We start from the raw sequence: 22,895 nt of genomic DNA on the forward strand, positions 1-22,895 counted from the left end.
GGATGCATGTAAATGATATGAAAAAAACTATGTTCAGAACCCATCATGACCATTATAAATCCAAGGTAATGTCATTTGGATAACAAATGCTCCAACTGCTTTCTAAAGTTTTATGAATATTGTTTTAAAACTATTTTTGAGTTTCTTATTTCGAGTTGCATATTCAGTATTTAAGAATGGTTTTGGAGCCATTACAAATGAATTAATTGTTTGCTACAAAGTCTAAGTATTCTTTTGGTGAAAGAGAAGTGGAATATCTTAGTTATATTATCTCTTTAGAAAGGGTGGCCACTGCCTTAAACAAAATTAAAGCAGTTAGAAATTGGCCTACACTGCAATCAGATAAAGAATTGAAAGGTTTTATAGGATTATCTTGTTACTATAGAAAATTTTTTAGGAACTTTGGAGTTATAAACAAACCACTTACTAATCAGTTGAAGAAGAAAATATTTAATTGGAATGAGAAATCATAAGCAATCTTTGATGATTTAAAAAAAGCTTTATCTAAGACATCAATTTTGGTTTTACCAACCATTTATCTAGGAAATAGATGCTAATGTTACTAGATTAGGAGTTGTGTTAAGTTAGAATGGGAGAAGTAAAGTTTTATGTCCAAGATATATTGGTTTATCTATTCATGGAAAAAAGATATTGTTATTCTCATGATGGTGGAGAGATTAATGTATTATTTAGAATATGATCAGTTTATTATCAAAATTGATCGTGAAATTCTGAAGTTTTTGCTAGAACAAAAACTCCACATACCTATCCAGATGAAAGGATTAACTAAACTATTGAAATTGAGGTATATTATTTAGTATAGAAAATGAAGGAAAACATGATAGTTGATGTATTATTTGAAAAGATGACAATTTAAAGACAATTAGAAAACCCTAAAGAAGGAGGGTAGTGACTTAGCAACCATTATTGTTATTACACAATTTTGGTATGACTAAGTTGGTGAAACTATAAGAGAGATGAGTTGTTTAAGAAGATTGTAGCAGAGAAGTTAATCAATATAAATAATTGGCCAAAGTATGCATATTTAGAAGGAGTCCTAGGATATAAAAAGCAAATTTATCATTTGTTGTATAGGAGATTTGAGAGAGAGAGTTGTTAGTCTGGCACATGATTCTCAAATGAGAGGGCATGCTAGAATTCAAAATTCATACAAGAGGCTAAAAGCTATGTTTTACTAGCCTTTCATGAAATCTATAATAAATAAATTTATGAAGGAATTTAATGTATGTGAACCAGCCAAGATGGAAAAGGTGTTTTATTGTGGTCTGCTTCAACCGTTGTCTACACCTAAGAGTATTTGGAGAAATATAACAATGAATTTTCTGGAGGGATTGCCAAGATTAAGAAGGAAGAATGCCATATTGGTTATTGTGGGTCGATTATCAAAATATGCACATTTCTTAGTTGTTACACATTCATTCGCCGCTTAAGAGATTGCTCATTTTTTTCGTAGAATATGTCTATAAGTTCCATTAATTACCTTCTTCTATTATGAAGGATAAAGATAAGGTTTTTACAAGCCTATTTTGAAAAGAAATGTTCACACTTCTGAGGTGAGATTGTTGATGGGCACATCTTTCCATCATCAAACTGATGGTCAAGTAAAAAGAGAATCAATGCCTAGAAACCTACCTGAGGTGCATGTCATGCATTGCCATAGTAAACGGCATAATTAGTTAGGGTGGTATAACTCAAGTTACCATTCCGTTATTGAAACAACATCCTTTCAGGCATTATATGGCTATATTGGAGTCGATTCTTTTGCAACAACTTTAGTATCAGCTTTGGAAAAAGCTATCCAACGAAGAGAGAGTATGAATTAATGGCTTAAGTTGCAACTAGAATGCTCTGAGGAACATGATGAAACAATGGCAGAAAAGGGCAAGACATAAATAATCTTTAAGTTGGTGATTTGGTTTATTTGAAGTGCAGCCATACAAACATACAAGTTTAGCTTTGAGGAAGAACATGAAGCTTAATTTAAGGCTTTATAGGCCTTGTAAGGTTTTTAGCATTGAGGTTGCAATGGAGGTACAACAAAAGCTTAGCACATGAAATATCAGTAGGTTAGGCTGTAAGAGTTAGTTACAGTTATTGGTTAAATCTGTTAGTAGTTATTAACTATAAGCAATAATTCAGAAACTTGTATATAAACTAAAATCATGAATGAGGAAGGCATGACATGAATGAACAATTCTACTTCTTCTCTCTTATTTCTTTCTAAGACTGATCTTGTTAGGCTGTAGCCTAACACAATTTTGTTTAAAAAAAACGTTGGAGATTTTGCGTTCATCTAATTAGAGAGTAAAAGTGTTCAAGACGGAATAAAAGTTGTTTGACCATCATGGATTAATTTTAAAGACAGCAGCTTGTTCCTCGAGGGGGGGGGGGGGGGGGGGGAAGGCTGATAGCTTTACAGTGGAGCACAATCTGCTAGAAAAGGACAACAGATTGCATGAATAGACATCCCCTACAAGATTTATTTGATAGAGTTGAAACCACAGAAAGTGGAAGCCGGTCCTTCCCCTGCCAATGGTTCGGAATAGCTTGTGACCACAATTCTGACTGCTCAGATTCTTTAAGGTAACAATACAACTGACCCAGATGTTTTTCGACTCTCCAGATCTGCATGTGCCTGTGCTGCCTGAGATAGAGGGTATGTGTGATTCACACGAACCCGCAACACGCCAGATGCAATGTTGGCAAATACCTCCCCTGCAGTTTCTAGCAGCTCACCCCGGGTTGCAGTGTATTGCATGAGCGAAGGCCTTGTCAAGAACAGTGATTTTGGGGCAAGCACTGACAGTGGGAACGGATCTGGTGTCCCAGATGACTGTCCAAAACAAACCATGTAGCCACGAGTCTTTAAGCATGCCAATGAGCCCTGCATACGACAGCATACCAATGAGGACTCAACCAACAAAAATTGAGAGTAGAAGTGTGCGCTTGGCCTTATACAAGCTAAACCTAGCAGCCCAACTGGTCAGAACGCAATTTATGTTTTCTATAGTTCTTCTGAATAGAACTGAATAAAAAAAAATCAGGTTTTTCCAGGTCAGAGCTGTGACAGATCAGAGTTTGAGGTCAGGTGCAGTTTTTAGACAGTTTTTAGTTTAAGATCAGGTGCAATCTGTAAGAAAAAAAAAGGTCTTTGGGTTCATGACAAGCCAAACCTGCTTATGTAAAGAATATAGACGATGTAGAATCAAACTACAGCTGAAAGTATCAATTTGGGAAATAAAGGCATTGCCTTCATAGACAACATAAATGGAAGAATAGAATAAGCATTACCTGAAAGGTATCTTTCCCCACGGAATCGTAGACAACATCGACACCATTTCCTGATGTTATCTCATTGACACGGGCAGCAAAATCTTCCTCTTTATAAATTATAACATGGTGACATCCATCGTCCTTGGCTTGTGCTGCCTTCTCCTTGGTTGAGACAGTACCTATGACAGTGGCACCAAGAGAATTTGCCCACTGACATAACAGAGAACCGACTCCACCAGCTGCAGCCTGAACAAGGATAGTGTGCCCTGGTTCAACCTGGAATAAAAAATCTAACTCAGTTATTTGTTTCTCAGGAAAATGACAGATAATGAAGTAACTGAAATAATCCACTGCAAGAAAAAAATTTATCATTATTATGTTCTTTGTTTTTAAGGTCCGTGTAGCCAAATAATGAAGTCCAACAAAAAGTTGAACAATTAAAAGACGATGATAATCACAAGTATCTCTAAATACCAAGCTGAAAATGCAAATGCTGCAGGAACATAGAAATAGAAAACTACATGAAAAGGTGTTAACTTACATTGAAATTTCAATGAACAAATGTTGTTTTGCCTTTTTTGGTACTTAGATGTCAAATAATAATTTCAAATTACCTCTCGGGTTTTTGAACCCAAAATATTTTACGACCTGATACACATGATAGGACAAGTTCGAAGGCTTGCTTAAGTTAGAAAGCAGCCAGATATACAACCTACCTTGAAGCAACGACGGAGTAAGTACTGAGCAGTCATGCCTTTAAGCATCACAGATGCTGCTATTGAAGGACTAATAGAAGGTGGGACAGGCACGACCTTGTTTGCAGGAAGGATCTGCTCTTCAGTATATGAACCCATAGGACCACTAGCATAACCTACAACTTCTCCAACTTTCCTATCTGTAACTCCAGGGCCCAGAGCTATCACTTCTCCAACAGCCTCCATACCTTCAATAGAGAAAAATTCTCAAATACCTTCAGGAGATGGGACTTCAATAGCCCAACATTGGCTGGTATAAAGGAAAATAGATGAAGATGCATGTATACCTTCATACTGTCAAAAACTATAGCAAAAACTGATGGAGAAAATATCCTAAACAAACCATATACCAAGATTCTAATTTTAAGACATTCCCCGTTTGTGCTCTCCCTCAAAATTAAAAAGTTCTATTCTTCACATAATAGCCAATCTACTAGAAATATGTCCACTGTTGTTGAATAATTACAGCCGTCACACAGTGATCCGAGAGAGTTAAAGTTAAACCTGGAGTGAAGGGCATTGTGGAAGCCTTATAAACTCCTTTGCGGAAGTAGACATCAATGAAATTAAGCCCAATGGCCTTGTTCTTCACGCGTATCTCACCCTGACCTGGCTCTCTTATCTCCACATCTTCCCACTTCAGGACCTACATATCATTGCCGTCATGAACATTCAATAAGCAAAAATGGGTAATTAAAGAATAAGAAATTAGGCACGAAATGGTCGTCAATAAAGATGATTCTAGATATGCAACACCAAAACACGATCTTATACATTACTCCCACGAAGATTTTTAAGAAAAACTATAAAGAACTGAACTTTCAATGATTTTAAGTCCAATCTCACACATGGGCACACTTAAAAGGAAAGCATAGAAATTTGGACAAAACAAACTCAGGGGGCTTCTATTTTTCCCAAATCATGGTGTCTACAAAACCCATCACCAACTTAAAAAGATGAATCATTTCATTGATTCCAAAACAGATAAAACTAATGCTTATCGAACCTTATCAACAGGGTCACCATAATTAGATCAATAGAACAAAACTTTATCAACCCATCACCATAATAAAACATTAGCACCCTATAAGATCACCTGTATAACATACAAACAATAGTTCAAGAGATCGAGAAAGAGACCTCAGGTCCACCAAGCTCATGAACCCTGATAGATTTAACCATTTCGGTTGTCTTTGTTGCAGCTGCTCTTGCAGTGACTATTACCAGGACAACTGGAGTTATATGGCTTTTTATTGTTGAAAATGAAGCCAAATGAAAGAAGTGGTTGATTTTAATTTTGCTGCTCAAACGTCGAAGTTGATGACGATGACGATGACGACTTAAAGGTGGTAACTTTGGATGATGACAAAAATGTGGAAGCAACTAGTCACTGGTCCAAGGCTGAGCTAAGCGTATTTGATTATTCCACTTGCCAGTAGTTATCACTCCTCTCCAGTCTCCATTAACCCCATGTTATATAGCATGAATATGATTATTAAACTTGACTTTACGGGCTTAGATGTGATCCGGTCAATTTAACTAATTTGTTATCTGATTCATCAAGTTTAGTTTTATTTTATTTTATTTTTTAATAATATTATTTTAATTAATTCATTTTTATTGAAGTGGCTTAACTCATTACTTGAGTTTTGAACTGGGTCGTGAAATCAGTTTGGATTGTGATACTCGATTTATTTTATTTAATTATTTTTATTGATCTGTCAGTTTTATTTTTCTTGGTAATACCAAATTATTTGAAGTATTTTTAGGGAGCTATATGAAAAGAATATATATAATCCTCACCACTTTTCAATTACCTGTTAAATTTTGAATTTAAAGGCTATTTTGGTATCTAATATTATAGAATTTTAATTATAAGATACAAGCATATTAAAAAGGGCTTAATTAATCAATACAAAAATAAATAGAGTAGAAATAACAATAATGGTCACTCCATGCAATCGACTTGATCTTGATCTTAATAAGTCTTGATTTGTTTTTCCAATTTTATGAATATTTAATGTTTAAGAAAATAAAACAAATACTTCCTAATCTTGAAATTATTTTGGAATATATTGAGTTTTTATTATAATATGTGAAATTTCAGCTAAGCATATCAAACTATAATTTTTTACAATAAATTTTGATTTCAAGGACATAATTGATTAGATTGATAGTTCAAGCCTCAATTTGCCCCAACCTCAATACTGAAGGAGCAAAAACTTCCTTTTAACCCATTCATCGTCAAAGATATTCTCCTGCTCCAATAATTGAGGGCTGCCACCATCCTTTCTTATTTGTGCAATATCTTCAAAGTTTGAACAGTTTTTTTAGCATTTCATATATAGACACCATGCCAACTGATGAAGTTAGCTGGTCCTGCAATAGTTACTTCTTTGAGAGGGAAACCATAAAATATTTCTTAAGTCAAGGAAGACCGCAGAATTTTGTCCCACAAAAATCCAGATTGTGAATGATATTGCATTTACTTTCAATGTTCATGGTGCTGATATCTACAACTCAAAGGAAGGCTATCTGCAACCTCTCCTCCTTCTTGTCTTCTCTCTTACAGACATTTGTGTGTAAACTTAGAAAGATTAAGCCATGGCAGCAGGGTTAGCCATAGCAGGTGAAGGGGGGCAGTATAATGGGAAGATGACTTGGTTCGTTGCTTTGTCTTGTATGATGGCTTCCATGGGAGGAGTCATTTTCGGCTATGACATTGGAATTTCAGGTCCGTCACGCTCTCCTATCAAGTCTTTTGAAATGATTTCTTCATTGCCAATTGCCTGCATATTTTCCTCTTCTGTTTGCTGTTCTAAACTATAAATTTGCTAGATTATGCTTTTTTGTAGACACTGTCTTGCCAATTTCTCATGTAGATCATGATAATGATCATGAAACTAAAGAAAATAAGTAGGAAGATTGAGTAATGTAAGTTCATGTGAAGGTGGAGTGACTTCAATGAAACCATTTCTGGAGAAATTCTTCCCTGAAGTGTATAGAAAGATGACAGAAGACACAGACATTAGCAATTACTGCAAATTTGATAGTCAATTATTGACCTCCTTCACATCCTCACTGTATGTTGCTGGCCTTGTTGCTTCCTTCTTTGCATCATCGGTCACCAAAGCGTTTGGGCGCAAGCCATCGATTCTCTTAGGTGGTGCTGCCTTCCTTGCAGGTGCCGCCCTTGGTGGTGCAGCAATTAATGTGTACATGCTAATATTCGGCCGTGTCTTGCTTGGAGTTGGTGTTGGTTTTGCTAACCAGGTAATCTACTTGAATCCTTTTCAAATTCTGAGTCTCTAGAGTCTTTTGATAAAATTATGATATTAAATCTATTTTACAGTCAGTCCCCCTCTATCTGTCTGAAATGGCTCCACCAAGACACAGAGGAGCAATCAACAATGGTTTCCAATTCAGTGTTGGCCTCGGCGTACTCTCTGCTAACCTTATAAATTATGGAACTGAAAGGATCAGAGGGGGCTGGGGCTGGCGAATCTCCCTATCCATGGCAGCAGTACCGGCTGCAATTCTTTCTCTAGGTGCACTTTTCCTCCCAGAAACAGCAAACAGCCTCATTCAGCGCACTGATGACACAGAAAGGGCTAAGCTGATGCTACAACGGGTCAGAGGCACTGAAGATGTGGAAGCAGAGCTTAACGATCTCATCCAAGCTAACTCAACCTCAAAAACCAATGAGCACCCACTTAAGAATATCATCAGAAGAAAGTATAGGCCTCAGCTAGTAATGGCAATAGCCATACCATTTTTTCAGCAAGTAACAGGAATCAATGTCATTGCATTTTATGCTCCTGTACTTTTCAGGACAATCGGACAAGGCGAAAGCGCATCCCTAATGTCTGCAGTTGTGATAGGGGTTGTAGGCACTGGCTCAACATTTATATCGATGCTCGTAGTAGACAAACTTGGGAGAAGAGCATTGTTTATATTTGGTGGAGCACAAATGTTTGTGTCACAAATAATGGTTGGAGGTGTTATTGCAGCCCAGCTTGGCGATCATGGCAGCATAAGCAAAGGGTATGCTTACTTTGTGTTGATTATGATTTGCATTTATGTTTCTGGGTTTTCTTGGTCATGGGGTCCATTGGGGTGTTTAGTCCCGAGTGAGATATTCCCATTGGAAATTCGTTCAGCAGGGCAAAGTATTGTGGTTGCAGTGAGCTTTCTCTTCACTTTCATTGTCGCGCAATCCTTTCTGACCATGCTTTGCCACTTCAAATCTGGGATTTTCTTCTTCTTTGGGGGATGGGTTGTTGTGATGACTGCCTTCGTGTACAACTTGCTGCCAGAAACCAAGAATACGCCTCTTGAGAAGATGGATAAAGTGTGGAGGGAGCACTGGTTTTGGAAGAGATTTGTGGGAGAAATGGATGAGAATAGTAGGACGGAAGCTGCTTGAAATACAAGGAACTAGCATTTTTATGTCCCCTCTGCAAAAACTTACAAAGCGTTGTGGTTGCAGTAGGCCATCTCTTCTCTCTTTCCTTGCTTCCTTTTCCTTCCAAAGAAGAGAAAACAAATTTCTTTAAGTGGGTTCACATGAACTCCATACATAAGCTGTCCTTGACCAAACAGGCCTAAAAAACGCACAGCTGCTGTTTGCCCCAGACAGGTCCTAAGAAAAGATATATATTATCGTGTGCTAACTGGGGACTGAGGTCTTCCTTTTCTGTTTCTACATTATCTTGGAAATTCATACAAGTCTACTTCCCGTGAAAAGAAATGATTTGAAAAGGTTTATTATACACCAGCTATCTAATCCATGCTCTTCCGCTCTTCCGCAGATTGTAAATTTAAGAAAAAATATCGGATATAAGCTCCTTTTAATATGTTCTTTTACATTGAAAAAATCAAAAAAATTGAAAGTATTTTTACTTTTTAAAAGTTTATAAAAAGTCAAAAAAATTCTTGATTAACAGTTTGAAGTTTTATCAACTTCAAGGATAAAAACGTAGTTTTATTGTTAAAAGGATTTGTGTGTGAACTTGGACTCATGGCAGTAGGATTAAGCATAACAAGGGAGCTATACAATGGCAAGATGACATGGTTTGTTCTTTTGTCTTTTATGATGGCTGCCATGGGAGGAGTCATTTTCAGCTATGACAGTGGAATTTCAGGTCTTTTTTTCTCTGCAATATCAATCCTGAACAGGATCTTTCCTGCAAATTTTGCTCTTCTGCTCGTTTTTAGGTACTATAATTTAACCTTATTTCGCTACACAATGTGCCACATATAACTAGCCTAAATAAGTTCAATCAAATCTGAATTAAATCCCAAAGTGTGCTGTGAATTTGTAACACAAATGATATTACTAGCTAGTCTCCAATTTCTGCTTGGATTTTATGCGATGACCATGAAAAGTAAAGCATGTATATATACATTGCTAGACTCCATATCTGTAACCTCAACATCCAAGTATCCAACCTCACATGCTCCTATCAAGTCTATTTCAGATAACAACATCGTAAAAAACTCTTGCTTTGACTATCCTACACTGATGATGTTGGTGGTGGTCTCTATCAGTCAAGGAAGGCTGCTCTTTTTATTCCCTATATACTATCCACAACTTGGAATATCTCTTCCTCTCTTTGAACTTGTGGAGGATTAAGCCATGGCTGTAGGATTTGCTGTAGCAAGTGAAGATGGTCAGTATAATGGTAGGACTACTTCGTTTGTTATCCTGTCTTGTATGGTAGCATCCATGGGAGGACTTATTTTTGGTTATGACATTGGAATTTCAGGTCTGTTGCTCTAACCTTCTTTCTTTCTCTTTAGTTTTTTAAATTTGAACTTGAACTTGTATTCCCTCACTTGCAAGGAGGGTAGGAATATTAAACTACATAAATCATTAAAAGAGAGAGAGAGAGAGAGAGATTAATTTCCTTGATTGAGCTGAATTTTATCACTACTGCTACTGCTATTGTAAACGTTTTTGCTGTCAAGTAATTATTGCTATAAAAGAGATCAAATTGATTATTGACTTAAGCAATTAAATTTAAAGGTGGAGTGACATCCATGAAACCTTTTCTCAAGAAATTCTTCCCAGAAGTGTACACTAGAATGAAGGAAGATACCAGGATTAGCAACTACTGCAAATTCGATAGCCAGCTTTTGACCTCCTTTACATCATCACTCTATGTTGCTGGCCTTGTCGCTTCCTTCTTTGCCTCGTCAATCACTCGATACTTCGGGCGCAAACCATCAATCCTTGCAGGAGGTGCTGCATTTCTTTCTGGTTCTGCCCTCAATGGGGCAGCGACTACTCTGTACATGCTAATATTTGGCCGTGTCCTTCTTGGAGTTGGAGTTGGTTTTGCAAACCAGGTAGTGTACCTTGAATCTTTTAGCGCACCTAGATTGCCATTTGATCACTTGACTGTTGTGTCTCCTAATTTTCATGTGGTAAGGAATGGATACTCCATCTCTCTGAAATGGCATGTTGTTGTCCTGTTATTTTTCTGTAGGCGGTTCCCTTGTATCTCTCTGAAATGGCACCTCCAAGATATAGAGGGGCAATCAACAATGGCTTCCAACTCTGCATCGCTATTGGGGTGCTCTCGGCTAACTTCATCAACTTTGGCACTGAGAAGATTGAAGGTGGTTGGGGTTGGCGAATCTCCCTAGCAATGGCGGCAATCCCTGCCACATTCCTAACAATAGGTTCACTTTTCCTACCAGAGACACCCAACAGCCTAATTCAACGCTTCAACGACGAACAAAAGGCCAAAACCATGCTACAACGCATCCGTGGCACAACCGATGTCGAAGCAGAATTTAATGATCTTATCAAAGCAAGCTTGGTTTCAAAATCCATTGAACATCCAATCAAGAAAATCATACAAAAAAAATATAGACCACAACTAGTCATGGCAATAGCAATACCATTTTTCCAACAAGTAACAGGCATCAATGTCATTTCATTCTACGCTCCAATCCTCTTCCGAACTATAGGTCTAAGCGAGAGTGTGTCGCTCATCATGTCTGCGCTGATAGCTGGGGTCGTCGGCACTGCTTCAACGTTCCTATCGATGCTCGCAGTGGACAAACTTGGCAGAAGAGTAATGCTCATATGCGGCGGTGTACAAATGTTTGTGTCACAGATTATGATTGGAAGTATCATGGCAGCTCAACTAGGTGATCATGGCAGCATAAACAAAGGGTACGCTTATTTTGTTCTGACTATGATATCCATATATGTATCTGGCTTTGCTTGGTCATGGGGTCCATTGGGATGGCTAGTTCCAAGTGAGATTTTTCCTTTGGAAATTCGATCGGTAGGGCAAAGCATTGTGGTGGCGGTGAATTTCGTCTTCACTTTCGTTGTTGCACAGACATTTCTGGCCATGCTTTGCCATTTCAAGTCAGGGATTTTCTTCTTTTTTGGTGGATGGGTGGCAGTGATGACTGCCTTCGTGTATTTGTTGTTGCCTGAGACTAAAAAAGTCCCGATCGAGGTAATGGATAGAGTGTGGAGGGAGCATTGGTTTTGGAAGAGAATTGTAGAGGAATTTGATGACAAGAGTAAAATGGAACCTGCTTGACTTCAACTCCACAAGATTATTTGTGCCTTGGCCTGTAGTTCTTGTCAAGAAATGGAAACATATCCATGCTTGAATGTGTGATCCTCTAGCCCACTTGGTTTGCAGAAATGGAAATGAGGAAAAGGCTTCTGCTTTCCGAGGGTGTCTGATACCGTGGGTGGAGAATGTTTTGAAAGTGTTATTGGTTTGAAAAATAGTACATTGATATTTGTTTTTTGTTTTTTAATGATTTTAATGTGTTAGTATTTATAATAATATAAGAATTATTTTAATGTATTTTCAAATGAAAACTATCATGCACTACAGTACTAAAAACAAATTTATAGTGGGAATAATAATTTTAAAAAAAACCTAAAAAAAATTGAAAAGAAAAAAAAAATTAAGCATCTTCCACACCAGACCGTAAATTATATATTTTTTAAAAGGATCAATCCAAGCGAGCTTTTGTTTTTCATGAACAAGAGAGAATTATAAATTAGTTTCTCTAATTCTACAAAGCAAATTAAATATTCAATTTTATCTAAAAAAACTAATTAATTACCCCACCTTGATTAGTGTTGACCATGCTTAATTTTATTCCAAAAAATGTTTTCTCTCTCTATAATATCTATCTTCTTCTTTTTTCTTACCATTTCTATTTCTTAAAAAATATAAATTGAAAAGGGGTATGAAAAGAAAAAAGGGACTAATTAATTAATTTTTTTAATTTAGACAAATTATTTTGTAAAACTAGGGGACTGATTTATAATTTACTCTCATAAATAATAGAGAAGATAACGAAAGCAAAACATCATTGATGATAAAGAAGCAAATGAATCATTGCCTGAGCTTTTTCCTCTCACTTTCTCTTCAGGCAGTTAGCTGACTCTTCTAAATTGTGAGGCTGCTCAAATTAGGCAGTCCAAATACCTCAGCTGCAGCCGCCTCCCTCAATAGATTATTAATTAAGTGATTTAATCCATCTACCAACAAGAATAATATAATTCTAAGAACAATCAAACAAAAAAAAGTCAATTATCTCTAGAAACAGAGAGAAAAATAGCTGCTTGGATCAAAATAATATAACACAAACAATGTGTAATTTTGTCCAATAAAATAATTATTTAACAACTTCATTTTAAAATTTTATTACTAATTTTTTTTTAAAATGGTATGTTGAAATGTAAGGTAAACAACCTTATTTATATTGTATAAAATTTAATGTGAAACTATTTTTTTCTGCAATATAAGAAAAAAAAGATGAAAAAAAAATTAAGTTCAATAAAAAAATAACCCAACAAACCAATTTTGGCTTTGTAATTTATTTCTTATATAAAAATAAAATTGAAAAAACCGAGAAACAAATGTAAAATCACAATATGGGTTATTTATTTAACTGTGTTTAATGATTTTTTTTATTAAAATCAATTTGAACTAGAAATTGAAAAATATATAAGATTTATTGAATAAAATAAAAGGAAAAGAAAAAACATACTTTACAAGGTTGTATATATTAAAAAGTAAATATTTTTTATTTCTGTAAATAAATTTAATATAAATAGATTATATAAAAATTACAAATGAGTCATACTAATCTCTTTAAAATTTAAACATATCCAATATAATTAAAAAAATCACTATTAAAAAACAAATATGCAAAAAAATCACAAATAAGTGAAATACAAACTTACAAAATTATTTTAAAAAATTTCTAAATTAAAAAAAATTCAAAACTACAAAAAGAAACGAAAAGAAAAGAAATGAAATGAGGCTATGCCAACCCGAGCTAACACGGTAGACATATAATCTAGACATTAAGGGACGAGCTAGTCTGGATTCACCTGACAAACTTGTGTTCTAAGTTATAATGTTGAGATAATTCGATAGAAAAATAAACTAAATAAAACCACAAAGCTATTTTTTAAAATAAAATATCAAACGATAATATCATAAAAAAATAAGACAAAAAAGATGTCAATCTTTGACCCGAGTCATCAGAGAAGCACCATAAATGACATAATCAAGAAGCCTAATCCCTATAAAATAAAATGTTAAAGTATGCAATTGGAAAAAAAAATGCAAACAAAAAATCTAAAATTAAAAATAGCAATTAAAAGAATAAAAGTTAAAATTAAAATAAAAAATAAATTAAAGGGCAACAAGAAATTTTCATTTTGATATTTAAACTGAAAAGAACAAAAACATTAACAAAATGAAAACAAAAACCAAAAGAATGAGGATAAAAAAAAAACAATACGCTATCAACTTAGATTGAATGGTGAAATTAAAAACAATTAAATTTTTATAAAAGATTTAAGGAAAAATAAGAAATTATAAGAATAAGGACTAAATTAAAAACACCAATACATTATTAAAAAAAATTAAACATGTAGAATTTTTCAACGTGTTTTTTATATTAAGAAACTCATAAATATAAATCAAAAAAATTATGCACACTTCCAATTAAATAAATCATGAACTATTGTATAAATAAATGAAAAAAATCATTAATGATAAATAAAAATGTAAGTGGAAAAATTGAGAGACAAATTAAGATATTTAATATTGCAAAACAAGTTATTTACTTGGTTGTATTTAATAAATTAATTTATGAAAATTAATTTATAATATAAATCAACACATATATAAAATTTATTTAAAAAAATAATATGCAAGGTTGCACATATTCAAACAATTATAAATACATTAAAAAATTATAAATGATTTAAAAAAACTAAATAAGCAAAAAATATATAAATAAGTGGTATTAATTAAAATATTAAATTTTTATTTTTTAAAAAATACATATAAAAACAAGCATTAAATTTTTTTTTTTAAAAAAAGGAAAAAAATTGAGACCAAGCTCATTATAGAAAAGCCTGTGTGTGGGCCTGTAATTTTTTTAAGTTAAAGGGATGAACAAGGTTTTTTTTTAAAAAAAAACAACGCATCATCTGAAATCCCAAAATCTAATTACTATAGTGGCCAGAAAAATAGGGTCCATAGTTTTTTTCCATCCAAAAAGCTCATTTTAACCTGTCCTGGCCAAAACTTCTAGGAAACATCTTTGAAAATTTGTTAAACCAAACTATAGCCTTCAAAAACACAAAATACAAGCTCAAAACTCAAAATCAATCTGAAATAAAAAGTCTTTCCAAGCTCAAATATTAATTTTAGATGTTTTCAAAGGGGGAAAAACATATAATCTTAACTCCTCTCAATATATGATACCTTTTGACATGAAAATCATAAGTTTTGGTTGCCTAAATCTTTCCAAATGATTACTTTCTCTCTTTAAGTCAGAATCTGACAACCCCTTTCTCTTTTACTTAAAAAGGACTAAAAAAAATAAAGTTTTGATACCAAATTTTTTTTTTTAATTATAGGGATTAGATACCTAACTGTTCAAAAAGTTGGGAATGAAAATGAAATTTTTAAACAAATTGCATAATTGCCACCAATTTTACCAGCTTTCATCACTTCAGTTCCTTGTATTTCAATTCAACCCTCACATAAAAAAAAAATACAATTGGATTTTAATTTGTGCTTGAAATTGCTCAATTATACAAAAAAAAAAATTTAAGGTTCAAATTAAAATTTTTAAAAATTTCACTATTGTAATCAAAATATGAAATGATAAACAATAATTAAGCTACAAGAAAAATGCCATACTATTTAACTTTTCTTATAATTGGTTGCATGATTCATAGTTGTGCTATTAATTAATGGTTCATCTGCGCGGAAATGTCATTGTTGAAACTATAGTTTGAATAAAAAATTTCTATTTTAACATTTTTGTTATTAAAATTATAATTTAAAAAGTTATATATATATATATATATATAGAGAGAGAGAGAGAGAGAGAGAGAGAGAGAGAGATTTAGCATCTTTTAAAGGATGACAAATATTATTTTTTATAGTATTATTTGTTTAAAAATATATTAAAATAATAATTTATTAAATTTTTTTTATTAGTATTAGCACATCAAGAAGATTAGAAAAATAATTTCATTTAAAAAAAAATGGTTTCATGCTCTGAAACAAACCTTTAAAATATGCTAGTTTGCAACAAAAACAATTACCGTGTTATTTGAGGGGGAAAAAAGTCATTATTTGGTACAAGAGTCGTTATAACGGTTAGAACAGAAGAAGGTAAAACCAAACAAGAATTATCCACATGGCAGCAACCCATTTTTCATTTTAATTGTTTGGAAATGTAAATAAAAATTGTTTTTTTAAGTAGTTTTTATTTGAAAATATATTAAAATAATAATTTTTATTTTTAAAATTTTATTTTTAATATATATATATATATATAATATAATAATCTAAAACTAAAACAAAATTAGAACCTTTTAAAAACAAATTATACCATGCCGCAATGTCAAGCATGTATAATAGCCCCCCGCAACCGCGTCAGTCTCCCATAAAACTAAACAAACACAACCAAACGCAAACCACTTCTCTCTCTCTTACACCAAAAATATTATTATTTTTTCCAAAAAACAAATAGTTTAATCCACTGACTGTCAATTTCAATTTCAAAGTTTTAAACTTTTCAACTTGTCTCACGATTACTTCCATTTAACTATCAAAAAGCTAAATCTCTCTCTTTGATTCTGTTTTGTGCTACTTTCCCTTGACTCTGTGCCCTCAGAAACTATAAACAGGTACAAATATTCTCTCTCTATTCAATTTCTGGCTTTTATTTTGTTAAATTTTATTATCTGATGATGGATTCTTTTTTGGTTTTGTTTTTTTTAGGCGAAATTCTGATAAATTTATGTTCTTTATGCTAGTACTGTCGTGGATTTGATAGCTTGTTTGTTTGTTTCTTCCTTTTGTGTTCTTGTTTGGCTGGTGCAAAAATTGGAGGGAAGGTGGGATTTGGAACTTTTTAGCTTAGATTAAAAGGCATGTTATCTGATGATGATTTTAGTGAACTGTTAAGCTAAATCAGAGATAAAGGTTTGTAACTTTTTGATAGCTGATTGATTCACTGATTGGTTTTAATTACTGAAAAGTTTGTGTTTTTAGACGGATTCTATTTATTTGAGGGAGATGCTGATTGGAATCAAGCTGGCTGTCTGTTTGTTTATATTTTTCTTTTCTTTTTTGTCTGCTTGAAATTTGTCAAGGCTTTAAGTTATATAAAGGTATATACTTCTTTGATGGTTTTGCTTCAACAAGATTCAATTTTAAATAGTTCTTGTGGAATTTGCTACTAGGTACTGTGATTGGAGAGATGCCTTCAGCTGTCTCGCCTCAGTGGCAGGAGAAGGCTACTGGTTTCTTTTCTACCTCTGGTGAGTTTATTAAAATTTCAACTGCTTGATGTAATTTTCTGTTTTAAATTTCGTTGATTAGGAATTTAATTGTTGTTTTTATGAAGGGGTGAAGCTTAAAGAAGCTGGACAATCGGCTGGAACATTTGTCGGAGAGGTTGCAAAGGATGCCAAAGGTAATGTTGCTGATGTAGCAGAAAAAGTTGGATCAGCAGTCAAAACTCGATGGGCAATTCTTAGGGAGCCATCGACTAGGCATGCTATGCAGGAACGTCTTATAACTGCTGCTGCTACAACTGGTATGTTCTTCAGGAAGGGAATCTCAGAGACAAAGGACAAGGTTACTGTTGGGAAGACAAAAGTGGAAGAGGTATATTCACACTTGCCTATTAGGTTGGGTACTTTCTGTGGCTCAAAATTGGTGGTTATCTTGTGTTGGCAGGATTATACCGTGTATGTTGGCAAAGACTACTTTGAATTGTAATAGTAAACTTTCAAGACTTTATGCTTCCCATTCACTTGGTTGCCCATGGATTGGAATATTTTATCGTTGACAAAACTGATACTTCATAATTGATACTTCATAATTTTCAATCCTCGACTACCCTAGTCTTTATTACTAACAGCTAAAAATAGGTTTATCCCTTGTAAAGTTTGATGATCAACACCTTTGAAATGGTGAATCTCCTGCAGGTGGCAAAAAAGACTGCTCAGAAAAGTAAGACAATATTGACTGACATTGAACGATGGCAAAAGGTACAGGACTGTGAGGCTGCATTCTCCTGTTTTTTCCAGTTTCATTCTTTTGTTTTTGCTTGCTGTCACATGCTTTGATGTTCTTACTTCTTTTTTCCTTTCCCAGGGAGTTGCAAGCACTGACGGTGAGTTTCACACTATCATAATCTTTGAAAATATTGCTTATTGATTGTTATTCTGTTCCTTATTTTTCTTTTCATTTTCCTGAAAGTATTGCAAAATTCTAAATTACATGTAACTTGATGGTTGTTGATAAAAAATTTATCTTCAGTATTTGGAGTTCCAATTGAAGTTACTGTTCAACGACAAGAATTCAGCAAGCTTGTTCCACATATATTGGTCAAATGTGCAGATTATCTCATATTATCAGGTAACTGATATAAAAATCAGACTAGATAAATTAGTAGTCATTTGGTATTGTGAAGCTCATTCCTTTTGAGCAGGGATTAATAATCTATGATTTTGATTCAGGATTGAACTCAGTGGACTTGTTTAAAGCTGAAGGGGATAAAAAGGTTATTCAGCAATTAGTATCCCTGTACAACCAAGGTATCTATTGTTATGTGCTTGATGCTGACTACTGTTCTGTTTAGTCTCAGTGGTCTTGTATTCTAATGCTGGTTGGTGTTTGTTTCAGACTCCAATGCATCATTGCCAGAGGGTCTAAATCCAATTGATGTGGCATTTCTGGCCAAATGCTATCTTGCAAGCCTTCCTGAACCCCTAACCACATTTGAACTTTATGATGAGATCAAAGGTGCCCGTTCTAGCATCCATGTGATGAAAAACATCCTGAAGAAACTTCCTGCTGTAAACTACATGACTCTGGAGTTCATCACTGCACTACTGCTCCGTGTTAGCCAGAAGTCACTTCTTAACAAGGTAAGGAACACTGCAGATTGTGCACGTGTCCCTTGTTGATCCTGTTTATCTTCTCATTAAAGAGTTGTCATCATTTTCTCATTCAGTCCACTTCATGGAAGACTGCATATGGTTTCTGTTGGTGTGTCCCTTTACTTAGATTTCTCACCTCTTGTCATTCTGAGTTTCAGAAGCATACATTTTGGATTTATCACTTCATTATGACACACATTGTCTATGAACCTTTTAAGGTTAAAGACATGCAAGCTGCTGCATTTTACGTGTGCAGGCTAAACTTTTCTTTTATATAGCATCCTGATGGGTTGTTGCAACTTCTCTTGTTTCAATATGGGATTGCACAAGTGCATTTGTATGTGCATATGCTCATCCTCATGTACATGTTGTATTTCTCTTATTGTGGATAGATTCCTTTCATGTTGATGAGAAGTTATGGCTGTTTGCCTATGTAGTACACTTTGAATATCACATTTTTCACAACCACTGGTATATAGATCTCAATGAGGCATTTATTTGCTAGCTTTTGATCTCTCAAGTTAAATCTGAACGAATGTCCTAGGCCATATCCTTCATTTTATTTCTCTAGTCACCTCGAGTTTATTGTGAGAAGAATGCCTTAGGCCATGATGGCAGGACTGACTTAAGATGAATAGAGGTCTTGGGAAAAATTATAAATGGGGTTTTTTAAAAGTAATTAAGAAATATTTTTATTTTATTTTTTATGTATGTCTGACAAGTGGAGCCTTGAGCAATTTTCATTTTGTATTTGAGACCTTTTGTTAAGTGGGAGCAATTTTCATTTCATAAAGCATAACTAACAAATATACCTTTTATTTCTTGGGGTTTTTTTGTTAAGTGGGGGCCTTGGGCCATTGCCCAAGTTGCCCATATGCTTTGGCCAGGTCTCGGCTCTGAGACCATGACCTTCATTTTCATTTTCTGTCCATTTCATTTTCCCTTGGTGAAACAACTCTTTAATTATGTGAACGTGATTGTTGGATTTTATTTTATTGTCCTTTATTTTTTTATGGAATTGAACTCTTAACCCCATCTCTTCCAATTGTGGTCTTACCATTGAGGTTAGATTACCATTAGGTGAAAGTGATGGATATGGCGCAAATATATGATAAGCATTGCCTGCTGTTATTTACTTTCTACAGATGGATGCCCGGGCCATTGCCACAGAAATGGCCCCTGTTATTATGTGGCAGAAAGAAAGGAAGCCAGAAACTTACAGGTCATATTGGAATAATTTGTCAAGAAGTCCTTCCAAGAAGAATATGGATCCAGCTCCTACTTACAGTGCATGGGACATGCTTTCAGGTAAGAGTTTATCTCGAACAGTATACTTACACTACACATATGATGAGGAGCACAGCTTTTATACGTGACAGATAAAGTTAATCCAAGGGATAGGGAAAAGTAAAAAGCTAACTGCCTTAAATTGATGGGTTTCTTCTCTTATATGAAAACAGAAGAAAGCGAAGACATGGATGGATCCTCACTCATTCCCCTGGATGATGGAATGCCAACGGACTTCGGTGCTATTGACATTGTTCAGTGTCTCATAGAACAGCACAATGCAATCTTTACTGATGCAAATGAGACTGTTTGGAGATGAATCAAGTGTCCCAGGCTGGAATCAACCGAGAATCCATCCTGTTAAACATAGCAATTGATTACTCGTGAAGATGGAATTCTGAATTTGACCTGGATAAGCCATTGCTCGATAGCAGATATTATGGTTTTAGCCAAATCTGAGACTGTTGGACGTGGTTCTGTAAATTTTAGTGATTAGCAAGTTACTATATTCTGATTTGTTTGTCTTTGGAAGTGCTCAAATTTTGCCCTAAACATGATTGTTCTATGAAAATCAGGACAATAAGATGTGTAATATTGTAATCATTGCTTGCTATAGGCACACTGTTTTCTTTTCATATTTTTCCAGGAAAAGTAACCAATCCCTTGATTATGTGTGGAGGCAAGCAAAACTCTAAGTGTCTTGCTTTATATATATATATAAAGCGCGGGGGATTTGGGATTTTTGTTGTATATTTATCATTGTGCAAAAACAATTTTCTAGTTTGGTCCTCAACTTTTGTTTTTAGACGATCAAGTTCTATTTATAAAGCAATTGATTTCAAAATTTTATAAAAAGATGAGATTGGAAAAGGGGGGATTGAAATGAAAAACATGGCAAACATGAGTAATGTATTATAATTTTTGAAAATATTCACTTTAGTTTTCCAACTTAAACAATCATTCAAATTATAGAATTTCAATTTCTTGAAATTGTTTTAATTTTATTTTGATGCGTAGGTTTATTTTTGTTATATTTTGTACCTAGTTGAGAGATGAGAGAGAAAAGTTGTCAGATTTTAACGGTAAAAAAAGAACTTATTATTGACATTAATTTATACCACCAAAATAAGAGGTTTTTGTGTCAAATTGTTTCATTTGATAAGGGGAGTTCATATTAGGTGTTGCGTATCTTAGAAGTTCATGAAAAAAACAAATCTAAACTCGGGTTGATTTTTAGTTTCGGGTTTAGTTTGGTTTTTGGGGTGATTTTTAGGTCATATATGAGTTTTTGGGCGATCAAGTTCTATTTAAAAAGCAATTGATTTCAAATTCTTATAAAAGGGTGAGATTGGAAAAGAGGGGACTAAAATGAAAAACGTGGCAAACATGAGTGATGTATTATAAGTTTTGAAAATATTCACTTTAGTCTTTCAACTTAAACAATCATGCAAATTATAGAATTTTGGTTTCTTGAAATTGTTCCAATTGTATTTTGGTGCAGACGTTTATTTTTGTTATATTTTGTACCTAGTTGAGAGATGAGAGACAAAAGTTACCTGATTCTGATAGTAGAAAAAAAAACTTATTGAGAGATTTTTATGTCAAATTATTTTATTTGATGAGGGAAGTTCATATTAGATGTTTTGTACCTTAAAAGTTCGTGAAAAAATAGATCTGAGCTCGGGTTAATTTTTAGTTTTGGGTTGAGTTCGATTTTTTGAGCTTTTTTTATGTTTTTTAGGCCATAGATGAGTTTTTCATGGTTTCTAGAGTGTTTTATAGGTGTTGTGGCTAAAAAACAGATTGCAAAACAGGTTTTTAAGTCAAAAGAGCATAGGTCCTAATTTTTCAATCATTACAATGGCCAGAATCTAGGCAAAACAGGCAACGCGTTGTTTGTTGTTGGCATGATTACTAGATCTAAGCGTCTTGTGTTTGACATGGTTGTCTGACCCAATCCACTTTAATCTGGTATGGTTACCATGAAAATATAATTTTAAGGAATACAATTGAAAAGAAATAAAGTGACATGATAGGTTAAAAAACTAGAAATCAAAAAAATGGACAAAACTTTCTATTTTTTATTTTGTTTAGAGAGTTTATTTTAAATAATATTGATTTTTTTGTTATGCATTAAATTTTTGAAGAGATTTTTCTAGTTCATCTATGATTTTGCTTTTATTTTTTATATAAATAAATTATTTTTTGAAAATAAAAAATATTTATTTTCATATAATATTTTTAATATATATAGTCTTACATGTTATTTTTTTTCTTTTCTTTTTATTCAATCAATTTAATGTTTTATTTTTTTAAAATTAAATATCTTGATTTATATTTACTTCTTGGTTTTTCAAGTTTTATTTTTAGGTGTCATTAATGATTTATTTATTTATTTATTAGTGCACATAATTCTTAGTTTATTTGATTATATGGATGCATAAATGTTTTGACTTGTTATAATTTTTTAAACTATAAAAATATATTGAAAAAACCTATATATATAATGTTTTTATAAAAAATAAAAATAATATAAAATTGTATCATGTAGTTGATGTGTGTGTGTATACAGAAAGAGAGATAGAAAAAACACATTGTATCATGATCATTGGTCAAGCATGATAATAATCATATAAGATTTCATTTTATAATTTTTCAAGATTAATTAAGGTATTTGTAAACTGGTTCAGATATTATGATGGAAAAAAAAATCAGATAAAATTAGTAGAAAAAAATACTTCTTTCATCTTGTTCTAAAATTCAAATGGCTATAAATTTCAAACCGAATACTTTTTGTCTTAATGTAATTTGATCCATGAATCAACAACACTACATCACTAAAATATCAATCTAATCAACAATTCTTTGAAGATAAAAGCTCAACCTTTTTTAGAATAACACTTGAAGAATTTATCAAATTCCTTTAATTCATTGAAGGAAATAAGTAGCATGTTTTTAAAATCATTTATAAAGGATTTTACTCTCCTGAAATCTAGTTTGAGAATATTTTTATTTTACTAAGATAAAAATAACTTTGTTTTGGTGGCTTAACATGTTTTTTAAATTACCTTTTATTT

General features: G+C 33.3%; 4 protein-coding genes across 7 annotated transcripts; 3 read left to right on the forward strand and 1 right to left on the reverse strand.

Moving 5' to 3' along the window:
* Positions 1-2,452: 2,452 nt before the first annotated feature.
* On the reverse strand, positions 2,453-5,403 carry LOC133699245 (uncharacterized). 2 transcript variants are annotated; one of them, XM_062122421.1, is made up of 5 exons: positions 5,190-5,403; positions 4,554-4,695; positions 4,011-4,237; positions 3,313-3,570; positions 2,453-2,905 (listed from the first exon to the last, which is right to left on the reverse strand). In XM_062122421.1, exons 1-5 carry the CDS (start codon positions 5,229-5,231, stop codon positions 2,600-2,602), a joined length of 975 nt encoding a protein of 324 aa, XP_061978405.1. In that variant the 5' UTR covers positions 5,232-5,403; the 3' UTR covers positions 2,453-2,599. The 2 variants fall into 2 exon arrangements, with proteins under 2 accessions (XP_061978405.1, XP_061978406.1); XM_062122422.1 differs by lacking the exon at positions 5,190-5,403 and adding an exon at positions 5,056-5,181.
* A 934-nt stretch (positions 5,404-6,337) lies between these two features.
* On the forward strand, positions 6,338-8,821 carry LOC133699715 (hexose carrier protein HEX6-like). 3 transcript variants are annotated; one of them, XM_062123102.1, is made up of 3 exons: positions 6,338-6,783; positions 7,000-7,322; positions 7,402-8,821. In XM_062123102.1, exons 1-3 carry the CDS (start codon positions 6,654-6,656, stop codon positions 8,473-8,475), a joined length of 1,527 nt encoding a protein of 508 aa, XP_061979086.1. In that variant the 5' UTR covers positions 6,338-6,653; the 3' UTR covers positions 8,476-8,821. The 3 variants fall into 3 exon arrangements, with proteins under 3 accessions (XP_061979086.1, XP_061979088.1, XP_061979087.1); XM_062123104.1 differs by having other exon boundaries at positions 7,234-7,322; XM_062123103.1 differs by having other exon boundaries at positions 6,647-6,783; positions 6,888-7,322.
* A 139-nt stretch (positions 8,822-8,960) lies between these two features.
* On the forward strand, positions 8,961-11,893 carry LOC133699714 (hexose carrier protein HEX6-like). The gene is made up of 3 exons (XM_062123101.1): positions 8,961-9,817; positions 10,078-10,400; positions 10,541-11,893. The coding sequence occupies exons 1-3, from the start codon at positions 9,688-9,690 to the stop codon at positions 11,615-11,617; spliced, it is 1,530 nt and encodes a 509-aa protein (XP_061979085.1). The 5' UTR covers positions 8,961-9,687; the 3' UTR covers positions 11,618-11,893.
* Positions 11,894-16,015: 4,122 nt separating this feature from the next.
* LOC133700019 (uncharacterized Rho GTPase-activating protein At5g61530) lies at positions 16,016-20,453 on the forward strand. Its single transcript, XM_062123573.1, has 10 exons — positions 16,016-16,266; positions 16,825-16,902; positions 16,989-17,251; positions 17,575-17,637; positions 17,744-17,762; positions 17,909-18,007; positions 18,109-18,186; positions 18,275-18,519; positions 19,677-19,839; positions 19,992-20,453. Exons 2-10 carry the CDS (start codon positions 16,842-16,844, stop codon positions 20,135-20,137), a joined length of 1,137 nt encoding a protein of 378 aa, XP_061979557.1. The 5' UTR covers positions 16,016-16,266; positions 16,825-16,841; the 3' UTR covers positions 20,138-20,453.
* The last annotated feature ends 2,442 nt before the right edge of the window (positions 20,454-22,895 follow it).

The sequence above is a fragment of the Populus nigra genome, chromosome 7, assembly GCF_951802175.1.
Source record: "Populus nigra chromosome 7, ddPopNigr1.1, whole genome shotgun sequence".
NCBI classification, from domain to species: Eukaryota; Viridiplantae; Streptophyta; class Magnoliopsida; order Malpighiales; family Salicaceae; genus Populus; species Populus nigra.